Below are 11479 nucleotides of genomic sequence, written 5' to 3'. Positions count from 1 at the left end.
AACGCTAGCAGTCCCCACTAAACCATATCACTAAGCTCTACATCTAAACGTCTTTTAAAGACTTCCAGGGATGGTGACTCCACCACTTCCCTGGGCAGCCCATTCTAATGCCTAACAACCCCCTCAGTAAAAAAGTTCTTCCTAATATCCAACCTAAAATACCCCTGGCACAACTTTAGTCCATTCCCCCTCATCCTGTCACCAGGCACATGGTAGAATAGACCAACCCCCACCATGCTACAGCTTCCTTTAAGGTATCTATAGAGTGTAATAAGGTTGTCCCCGAGCTTCCTCTTCTCCAGGCTGAACAACCCCACCAGCTCCCTCAGCCGCTCCTCGTAAGACTTGTTCTCCAGACCCCTCACAAGCTTCATTGTCCTTCTCTGGACTCACTTGAGCACCTCCATGTCTTTCTTGTAGTGAGGGGCCCAAAACTGAACACAGTACTCGAGGTGCGGCCTCACCAGAGCCGAGTACAGGGGGACAATCACTTCCCTAGCCCTGCTGGCCACACTGCTTCTTATGCAAGCCTACTGTCTTCTTCAAGAAACACATTCATTCACAAAGAAAATGAAGAATTCCCAGTTTAAGAGCAAGACAGAAAGGTAATTATGTTGTAAAGCAATTTGAAGGAGGAAAGAGGTCTTAAAAAACAGTATTTTTAACCCAGCATGCCTCTCTCCCCAGAAACTAGATACCAATAAAACAGTACAATCTAGGCTAGAAGCTAAGTAGATTTTTGTTAGATAATGAAAAAGAAAATCCATAGAGGTCATGTTAAGTAAAATCAAAATATGAAAGCAATAGTGCACAAGTAAAATTTGTGCAATGTAGAAACAAACAAACAAACAAAAAAACAAACATCATGCACGCATGAAGGAAACATATCCTGCTATGAAACTGCTTTAATAGAATTTGACAGCTTCAACTGACAAGCTGAAACTTTATTCTCCTATTTTTGTTAGTGGTGTCAGCATAAATAACTGGGATTGAGACTCTCCTTATGCCAAATTCTGATCTCTCGTTGGCCTGTGGTAGATGCAAAAGGGTTTTGGCTGCTACACTGTGAGTCTGCCAAATAAGCAGTGATATCTCCATGGAGCTAGATGGCAGTGAGGACTAAGGCTGATGCTAGAGACTAAACACAGCTGTTGGGATTCTGCCATAGCTTCATGACATGTTTTTCCAATTTAATCTCCATCCCAACTGTGAGAAGACGTCTCTTCTGTCTTTTGTTTGCAGAAGTAACTAGAAACAATGGCAACCATCCATTGAAAAATTTTCGGTAATAGTCTTTACTAAAGAAGGATTCTAAACACCACACTGGAATGCATTTTGGTGGTCTCCATACTCATTAACTTCAGCTATGTATATGACTTGTAAGCTACAAATGAACTTTTCACTTAGTTACTCTGAAAGACTTTACTTGTCCCCACATCCACCTTAACAAAGAAAAAAAACAAAACACTTTAAGTAAATGAATTAAAATAGAATTTGGAGAAAGGAGCACTGAGGAAACAAAAAGGAAACTGACTTCAGATTGAAAACAACTAAATGAAGGATAAAGAAACAAATACCTCTTGGGAAGCTTCTTTTTCTTTCTTCTTTGCTGCCAGATCTTTACTTCAGGTGTTGATTCAGGAGTAGGTTTTGTATGATCTATGATATATAAATCTTTGCCTTGTTTCCACAGCTGGTATCTGTCCGGTTGAAACTTCTTCACAAAAATGTCCATGGATATTGTTACCATGTCTTTCCTGCACGTGCACTGCAAGAGAATAGAGGAATGTTTAAGTGACAAGTTATGTAATGCGCCACAGTTTGCAGTAAAGAAAATCCAGAATAAAAATCCCACATGTGAAAGCCAACTTTACTTTAATCAAAACTTTTCTCTTTTCCATCTTCCTCACTTCTTCTGCAGGTAAGGAGTGTTCAAGAGAAGGTGCTATCTCAACTTATGTGACATTCCAGGATTCCACACAGGTACTTATGGACACTCCATTGTTTTATTAACTCTTAAAATTAAGACCAAAAATAAATTATAGCATTTCTTCTATTAACTGTTCTTGATAATTTTAAGCATAATATGTTGAACTGCATGTATCTTCAGCAGAATCATAATTTTCTTAAAATTATGCATGTTGTATCCACCTGTCCCAAAGGCCTGTGCAGGCATTTATAGAGTTCTAACTTTTATACTTCTTATCGAAAGAAATTTGACAAGTAGGAAATGCACACAAGTACCATACCAAGTTTCAGTTTTATTCAGGTTTTCCTACAAAGAGAAAAGGACAAATAAGAGAGGGGAGTAGACACTTTGGAACATTATGTTTTACAGCCCTGAGGAGTGTTATGAACCTGTAATCTGCCTTTCTGTGCAATGTCCACCCTAAAATCTCATGCAGGACTTCCATCATCAACTTTGTTTTCATCCCTGACCAAACTATTTTTATACTGCTTTCCTTTACAAATTCTGCACATGAGTGGCATATTCTAGAGTAACTGAGTTAACACTGAACAATGATTGTGAAAATCCATAGGATTCTTCATGGAAATACTGTAAATGCTAACAGATGACTTTAAAACTAAAGTTACTGTACCTAATACTCCAAAATACCTGCTTATTAGGAGACTGCAATAAATAAAACAATATGCCTGTGGTAGCTAAACTATTCAGATTAAAAGCAGATTGACTGGCTAAAAAAAGAGATTCTTAAGTGGAAAAACGTTTAAAAAACTTAGTGCTTTAGCTAAATGACTCTGTTAAGGGGCAAAACTGAGATGATGTTTTATTTCAGGTAAACAGGTGTATACAAAAAAATGGTAAATGCATATGTCTGCCATAGTTGGTTTAAAAGGGGTGATAAAACAAGGAGGGTGTTTACTCATAGAAAAATTGAAACACTTGTGACTGAATGCTAGCATTCGATAGAATGGTTGCTTTCTGTGTGCTAGATGCAAATTCCTTTGCCTGCTCTTTCCTCCTACCATTTCTAATCTACCCTTCTTCCACTCCGAAAGTATAAGCAGTAAAATGTACACAAGGAATCTGAGAATTATTCAATTGCTTGCTTCATTTTCAGTATCTTCAAAAAAAGGTTAAATAGGAAAACATGGAGGCAAAAGCTAGATCAGCACTGAAATAATACAGTAATGACTTCATGGAAAGTTGCTGCAAACACAGTCAGTAAAAATAACAAATTTCAGCCACCACAAGGAATTATTTTTTATTTAACGTCATATGAGGCCCAATCTCCAGGTAGAACAATTTTATTGACCAACCTTCTAATCTTAAGCGTGCAAGTAAACTTACTATTTCATTATTTGAAACTTATGCCAAAGGGATATTGTCTTCTTTCTTCAGAAGGTAATTTCGTTCTTCTTTCTGACTTTGGAATACTTTATTATTATTATTATTATTATTAAATGCATAGTTCCATGGCACATTTCTGAATTTACATGATGTTCATTACATATGCATTAATGATGTTTATTATGTATGACATTTTCCACTGGATGGTTTCCTCCACATTTTGAACTCAAAATGGAGTGAGTTTCCAAACAACGATGCCTAAAGTCTCCAGGGGCACAAAATGAGATGAGGTATGCCATATCCATATTTGATGCTACCATCACAGCTTCATTCCACACATCTCCTATCATATCCTACCTGACTATGGTAATCAGAACAAATCACAGCACTGTCCCAATGAATTTTACCACTACTGCAGTAACGTATGTAGGGACTCACACAACTATTGTGAAGCCCTGTGCCAATCTCAAAAGCTAGCATCTAAACCCTACTTCAAAAGATGTCAGAAGAAAACTTTCTCAACTCCTCTGACTACATACAGATATCAGAACTACACAGCAACCTGATTTTTGCTGTAAAGGCAGAGTTACTACCACTGCAATGGACATGGTTTTAGCAGAATCTGACATCAGTTTAAAATTACATTTTATTTAATTCATATGTTTACAATTTTACTGTTAATTAAGTCCTACATTCACCTAACAAGAAGGCTGTAGTAACTCATCCGAATGCCAACAGTTTTTCCTAACACTACCCTCTAATGGAAGAATGAGTAGAAAGAAGAAAAAAAAATGAAGTTGTAGCTTTAAGAAGCTGCATCTTATGACAGTTTTTAACCAAGAGTATCTGCCTAGAATATTCTTTTTTCAAAAAACTTGTATACATGTACATATACACACATTCTGCAAAAAGACTTAACATTATTTGAAACACAGTCTCATTCATAAAGTACCATAATCAGTCACAATGAGCAGTAACAGGAAAGGAATTGAGATATCTGGACAGTGGAAAGATGCAGATACAGTCCACTATATTATTTTTCACTTTTAAAAATAGAATTTGTAACATAGGACAAGAGATACTCCGTTTTCTCTTTATTTACGCATAAAATCCTTTCAATTTCAAGACAAAATTTCTACACACAGATTAGAAATGTTTTGTTAAGTAGAAATTAAAAGGATTACTGGTTTTGCTGTTAGACATCAAGGCTTCTCGCAGTCTGGAAAAAAAAAAAAAGCTATCGTTTAAGTCAAAAGAAAAAAAAACATCAAGAAAAAATACATTCTATGATGTATTCTATGATTCTACGATAATAACATATGAAAAGACTTAAAATAAATTATGTCCAAATGACGCATAGAATTTCTGTCTTTCAGTAAGGTTTGATTAATTTCCACCAGTTTCTAACAGTATTACTTCAAGTGATTTAAAAAGAGCAATCAGATACTAGGAATACCATTGATTTTTTATAGAAGTTTTTAAACTTCTAAAAACACATACCTCTGAGTAAAAAATTAAAGAGAAGTGGCTATCACGCTCAACTCTACTATTGCTAGCCTGAAAATACAGGAAACACAGAAAACAACCTTCTAGGCACTAAAAGCTGTAAATATTTGGAGGTATCATATTATCATATTACCCAGTGAAAGCAGTTATGATCTGAAAACTATTTCTGCTATTTTTCCCTAAATTATGTCAGGAGAAAAAAAAAAAAAAAAAAGAAAAAAAAAAAGAAAAAACGGTGGCTTTGATAAATAATTTGGAGGAGTGTTTCTTGGGTTCTTCTTGAGGGGGCAACATTCTTTTCTCATGTCTCATTTGACTGACTTAGAGCTGACAGTTACATGGCTTCCTGCTTCAGAGACAAAAAGGTGAGTGAAAGCTTCTCTCTCCAAAGCAAAACTAAATGTCATTCTGATGGAGAAGTCTCTAGGGACATAGGCACAGGTACATGCCACTAAAACACTCACTATAGTACATTAACGGATGACAATTTTAGGAACATGTAATATTTTTAAGAGTAAATGTGAAATCAAAGTTGCTAGACTAGTAAAATCATACAATCAGAAAAAAATAGAAAAAAAATACAAGCCATTATTTCTGTAAAATAACAAAAAGAACAATAATCCACCCCAGTAAGTGCACAAATGTAATTTGTCCCAGGCCACTGTCTACCTGTGTAAGTGCTATAGGAGTTATCTCCATCATTTGGCAGCTGTTTGGTGGCAGATTCACAAGAGAATGACAAAATGAATAAGTTTAGAACATCCTGGTCAAGACTGAAATGCATTGATAGAAGTGAGAGATCATCAGTATAACTAACACAGCCCTTCCTGTAGATCCACTATTATTCACCGATAATGTATGCTCACTACACAAAAAACGCACATAACATGCAGTTATGTTGGTTCAGATCCCATTCTATTCAATGCAAGGAGTTATTTTCTATATTCAGTATAATCAGTCTGATATATATTCTTCAATCAAAGATTAGTATGACAATCAGAGAAATTAAGGGACCAGAATCCTCTCTCAGTCTTTTGGCCTCACAATTAACATCTCCAACATAATCATTAATACTATTATTATTTATTCTCTCATAAAGACACAGCTTGGAGGTAAGCAATTCAAATGACTCTTATTAGTAACTGCACACACTGAATTGGAAGAAAAATGTATCAGCACCGTAACTAAATGGTATAACCAGACACGATATATATTTGTAATGAGTGTAAATTACCTTGGAGAGACATGCTCAGCCAAAGTATTTTTTTTTTCCAAATAAATGTTATTTGTGAATGGAAAAAGAGTAACTTTTGTATTTAAAAAATTAAGTTCTTCTCATTTTGGGCTCTAATGCAGACAATTTGAAATAAATACACCAAGCTTGTAGATTTTTATGCATATTTAACACAGAATCAAACACCTTTTAAAATAGGGGGATTTTTCCCCTAACTGTTCTTACTAAGATAATAGCAGGATTCGTGTTTTGACCAGCAGTATTTTGACTTACTAACATCTACACTAGTACCTCAAAAAAAGCTCTTAAAACATTTTATGTCATCAAGAATCAAGTACACATCTTAAGGGTCTAATACTCTTCCATTAATATTAAACTCTCTCAAACAGAACCACATGGGATTTTTTAAACTATCAAAAATACGGTGCGCTCTCCAGGAAGTCGGTACACACCCAGACCGACTACCCGTTAAAAAATGCCGCAGTTCAGGTCACCGGATGCAAGGAGTGTCTGAGCCTGTTGCTGCCATCGGCGGGAGGCAGAGAAACTGTGTGCGTGAGGTGCGAGCAGGTGGATGACCTGGTCCGCATGGTGGCGGAGCTCAAGGAGGAGGTGGAGAGGTTGAGGGCCATCAGGGAGTGTGAGCGAGAGATAGACTTGTGGAGTAACTCCCTGCAGGGCCTCAAGGGGAGGTACCGAGGTGAGACTCCTCAAATGGGGGTGGACCCCCTGCCCTGTAGCCGGGCAGAGGGAGGGGATCTGGGAGTTGAGGAGGAATGGAGACAGGTCCCTGCTCGACATCGCAGGCGACGCTCTCCCCTTCCGGCCCCGCATTCCCAGGTGCCCTTACACAACAGGTTTGAGGCCCTGGAGCTCGACAGACCAGTAGCTGAGGAAGAGGTAGCAAGTGTTCCCAGGAGGATGCCTGGGGTGAGGAGGTTGACTCCGCGCCTCAGGACTGCCTCCATCAAGAAAGACAGGAGGGTTATTGTTGTTGGAGACTCTATTCTTAGGGGAACAGAGGGCCCTATTTGTCGGCCTGACCCTACCCGTAGGGACGTCTGCTGCCTCCCTGGGGCCAGGGTCAGGGACGTTGCCAGGAAGCTTCCCAACCTGGTACGCCCCTCTGACTATTACCCTCTTTTGATAGTCCAGGCGGGCAGTGACAACATTGAAGAGAGAAGCCTGAAGGCTATCAAACGAGACTTTAGGGGGCTGGGTCGGTTAGTGGATGGAGCGGGAGTGCAGGTGGTGTTTTCATCCATCCCTACAGTGGCAGGGAGGGGTTCAGAGAGGACACGGAAAGCCCACCTGTTAAACACGTAGCTCCAGGGCTGGTGCCAACACAGAAATCTTGTTTTTTTTGATCATGGGGCACTTTACTCAGCACCTGGCCTGATGGCTGCAGACGGGTCCCTATCTTTCAGGGGAAAAAGGATCCTGGGCCAGGAGCTGGCAGGGCTCATTGAGAGGGCTTTAAACTAGGTAGGAAGGGGGATGGGGCTGAAGCTAGGATTGTTGGGGCTGTGCAGGGGGGAACAATGGCAAGGCCGGAGGATAAGGCAATGGCCCAGCTGAAGTGCATCTACACTAATGCACGCAGCATGGGTAACAAACAGGAGGAGCTGGAAGCCATCGTGCAGCAGGCAGGCTACGACTTGGTTGCCATCACGGAGACGTGGTGGGACCACTCTCATGACTGGAGTACTGCAATGCCTGGCTATAAGCTCTTTAGAAGGGACAGGCAGCACAGAAGGGGTGGTGGTGTGGCTCTCTATATTAGAGAGTCTTTCGATGTTGTAGAACTCAAGGCTGGGAATGACAAGGTCGAGTCCCTTTGGGTTAGGATCAGCAGGGACAACAAGGCTAATGTCCTGGTCGGGGTCTGCTATAGACCGCCGAATCAGGATGAGGAGACAGATGAGGAGTTCTACAGGCAGCTGACAGAAGTTGCGAAATCGTCAGCTCTTGTACTCGTGGAGGACTTCAACTCCCCTGACATATCCTGGAAGCACAACACAGCCCAGAGAAAGCAGTCTAGGAGGTTTCTGGAGAAGTGTGGAAGATAGCTTCCTGACGCAGCTGGTTAGTGAACCTACCAGGGGTGGTGCCCCGCTAGACGTTCTCTTCACAAACAGAGAAGGACTGGTGGAGGATGTGATTGTCGGGAGCTGTCTTGGGCAGAGTGACCACGAAATGGTAGAGTTCACTATTCTTGGCGAGGCCAGGAAGGGGACCAGTAAAACCGCTGTATTGGACTTTCGGAGGGCTGACTTTGAGCTGCTCAGGACTCTAGTTGGTGGAGTCCCTTGGGAGGCGGTTCTGAATGGCAGAGGGGTCCAGGAAGGCTGGGCGCTCTTCAAGAGGGAAATCTTAATGGCGCAGGAATGGTCTGTCCCCACGTGCCCAAAGACGAGCTGGCGGGGAAGAAGACCAGCCTGGCTCAACAGAGAATTGTGGCTTGATCTTAGGAGAAAAAAGAGGGTTTATAATCTTTGGAAAAGTGGGCAGGCCACTAGGGAGGACTATAAGGATGTAGCGAGGCTGTGCAGGGACAAAATTAGGAAGGCCAAAGCTCATCTGGAGCTCAATCTGGCTACTGTCATTAAAGATAACAAAAAACGTTTCTATAAATACATCAACACAAAAAGAAGGACTAAGGAGAATCTCCATCCTTTACTGGATGCGGGGGGAAACTTAGTTACAAGAGATGAGGAAAAGGCGGAGGTGCTCAATGCCTTCTTTGCCTCAGTCTTTAGTGGCAATACCGGTTGTTCTCTAGATACTCAGTACCCTGAGCTGGTGGAAGGGGATGGGGAGCAGGATGTGGCCCTCACTATCCATGATGAACTGGTTGGTGACCTGCTACGGCACTTGGATGTGCACAAGTCGATGGAGCCAGATGGGATCCACCCAAGGGTACTGAGAGAACTGGCAGAGGAGCTGGCCAAGCCACTGTCCATCATTTATCAGCAGTCCTGGCAATCGGGGGAGGTCCCAGTTGACTGGCGGCTAGCAAATGTGACGCCCACCTACAAGAAGGGCCGGAGGGCAGACCCAGGAAACTACAGGCGTGTCAGTTTGACCTCAGTGCCAGGGAAGCTCATGGAGCAGATCCTCCTGAGAGTCATCACGCAGCACTTGCAGGGCAAGCAGGCGATCAGGCCTAGTCAGCATGGGTTTATGAAAGGCAGATCCTGCTTGACGAACCTGATCTCTGTCTATGACAAAGTGACGCGCTGGGTGGATGAGGGAAAGGCTGTGGATGTGGTCTACCTTGACTTCAGCAAGGCTTTTGACACTGTCTCCCGCAGCATTCTCCTCAAGAAACTGGCTGCTCTTGGCTTGGACTGGCGCACACTTCGTTGGGTTAGAAACTGGCTGGATAGCCGGGCCCAAAGAGTCGTGGTGAATGGAGCCAAGTCCAGTTGGAGGCCAGTCACTAGTGGCATCCCCCAGGGCTCGGTGCTGGGGCAGGTCCTCTTTAATATCTTCATCGATGATCTGGACGAGGGCATCAAGTGCACCCTCAGTAAGTTCGCAGATGACACCAAGTTAGGTGCGTGTGTCGATCTGCTCAAGGGTAGGAAGGCTCTGCAGGAGGATCTGGATAGGCTGCACCTATCCATGATGGGCTGAGGTCAACTGCATGAATTTCAACAAGGCCAAGTGCCGGGTCCTGCACCTGGGGCGCAATAACCCCAAGCAGAGCTACAGGCTGGGAGATGAGTGGTTGGAGAGCTGCCAGGCAGAGAAGGACCTGGGAGTGATGGTGGATAGTCAGCTGAATACGAGCCAGCAGTGTGCTCAGGTGGCCAAGAAGGCCAACAGCATCCTGGCTTGTATCAGAAACAGTGTGACCAGCAGGGCTAGGGAGGTGATCGTCCCCCTGTACTCAGCTCTGGTGAGGCCGCACCCCGAGTACTGTGTTGAGTTTTGGGCCCCTCGCTACAACAAGGACATTGAGGTGCTTGAGCGGGTGCAGAGAAGGGCGACAAAGCTGGTGAGGGGCCTGGAGAACAAGTCCTACGAGGAGCGGCTGAGGGAGCTGGGCTTGTTCAGCCTGGAGAAGAGGAGGCTCAGGGGCAACCTTATCGCTCTCTATAGGTACCTCAAGGGAGGCTGTAGCGAGGTGGGGGTTGGTCTGTTCTCCCACGTGCCTGGTGACAGGACGAGGGGGAATGGGCTTAAGTTGAGCCAGGGGAGTTTTAGGTTAGATGTTAGGAAGAACTTCTTTACTGAAAGGGTTGTGAGGCACTGGAACAGGCTGCCCAGGGAAGTGGTGGAGTCACCATCCCTGGAAGTCTTCAAAAGACGTTTAGATGTAGAGCTTAGGGATATGGTTTAGTGGGGACTGCTAGCGTTAGGTCAGAGGTTGGACTCGATGATCTTGAGGTCTCTTCCAACCTAGAAATTCTGTGATTCTGTGAAATATTAATGCTGTAGAGGTTATATTTTACTGCAGCAGAAAGTAAATAGACAATTTATATCATTTGACTAGAAGGTGAGGTGTGTTATAATATTTAACACATTAAGCTTAAGTAGCTGGAAGTTGTTGAACATTGCACTGTAACATTTCATACTATGTGTAGCATTTTCTTAATTAAAATGTCATTTTCATTACAACTGAAATCTACTTTATTTAAAATTCACACAAGGTATTAATTTAAAGAACGATAGCTCATTCTTAGGCTAGATTTATTCCTTTACTTTGTGTAATCCTTTCAGGAAAAAAAAATATACATATCTATATATAGATATATAGATATAGATAGATCTGTATATAGAGAGAGATAGATCTATAGATATATAGATCTATATATATACATATACACACATGTATATATGTATATATATATATATATACACATAGTATATAGATAGATAGATAGATAGATAGATAGATATAGATCTATACAGATATATATATAAAAAGTGCTGTAATTTGAATGCTGTAGGTAAAATCTTATTCTATATACCGGGGGGACAACACCTCTGAGAATAATAGTCAAGAGAAATCAAGAGAAATTCTCTTCTTCATAAAAGGAGAATGGATATCTACAAATCATGTAACAAACTAACACATAAGCAGAATGAGGAAAGTAACCATTATATCCTATATAAATCCCAATCCAAAAACATACTCTGAAAATAGTCTAATCGAGGTATTTCTCGCATCACATTTTTTTCACATACTTTTCTAAAGTGTTTATAATGATTAAAGCTTTCTTCAAGGTACATATGCAACAATGTATTTGTTAGATACATTTTCTTGAATTTATATTCATCTTCCCATCTCAACTTCAGCTGCACTTCTAACAGACTCTTTCACCTCCTGTAAGCTACTCATCTTGCAGTACCTTAAATGAATAATGTTCCAAAAAACGTATAAATGATATTTTGATAAACTTCAGTTTACTGGTGCT

The 11479-nt window shown here is 41.5% G+C and overlaps 1 protein-coding gene across 6 annotated transcripts in view; it reads right to left on the bottom strand.

Annotated features, from left to right (window-relative positions):
* Window positions 1–11479, bottom strand: part of KDM4C (lysine demethylase 4C) — a 287286-nt gene that overhangs the window by 138512 nt on the left and 137295 nt on the right. For all 6 annotated transcript variants that reach the window (XM_082783468.1, XM_082783469.1, XM_082783470.1 and 3 more), the window contains exon 10: window positions 1578–1768. In XM_082783468.1, coding sequence (XP_082639594.1) covers window positions 1578–1768 — 191 coding nt within the window. The remainder of the gene's footprint in view (window positions 1–1577; window positions 1769–11479) is intronic.

The sequence above is a fragment of the Aythya marila genome (genome assembly GCF_965140915.1).
Source record: "Aythya marila genome assembly, chromosome: Z".
In the NCBI taxonomy this organism is placed as follows: Eukaryota; Metazoa; Chordata; class Aves; order Anseriformes; family Anatidae; genus Aythya; species Aythya marila.
Note: the sequence above shows the minus strand (reverse complement) of the source record. Positions and strands in the feature narration are given on the sequence as shown.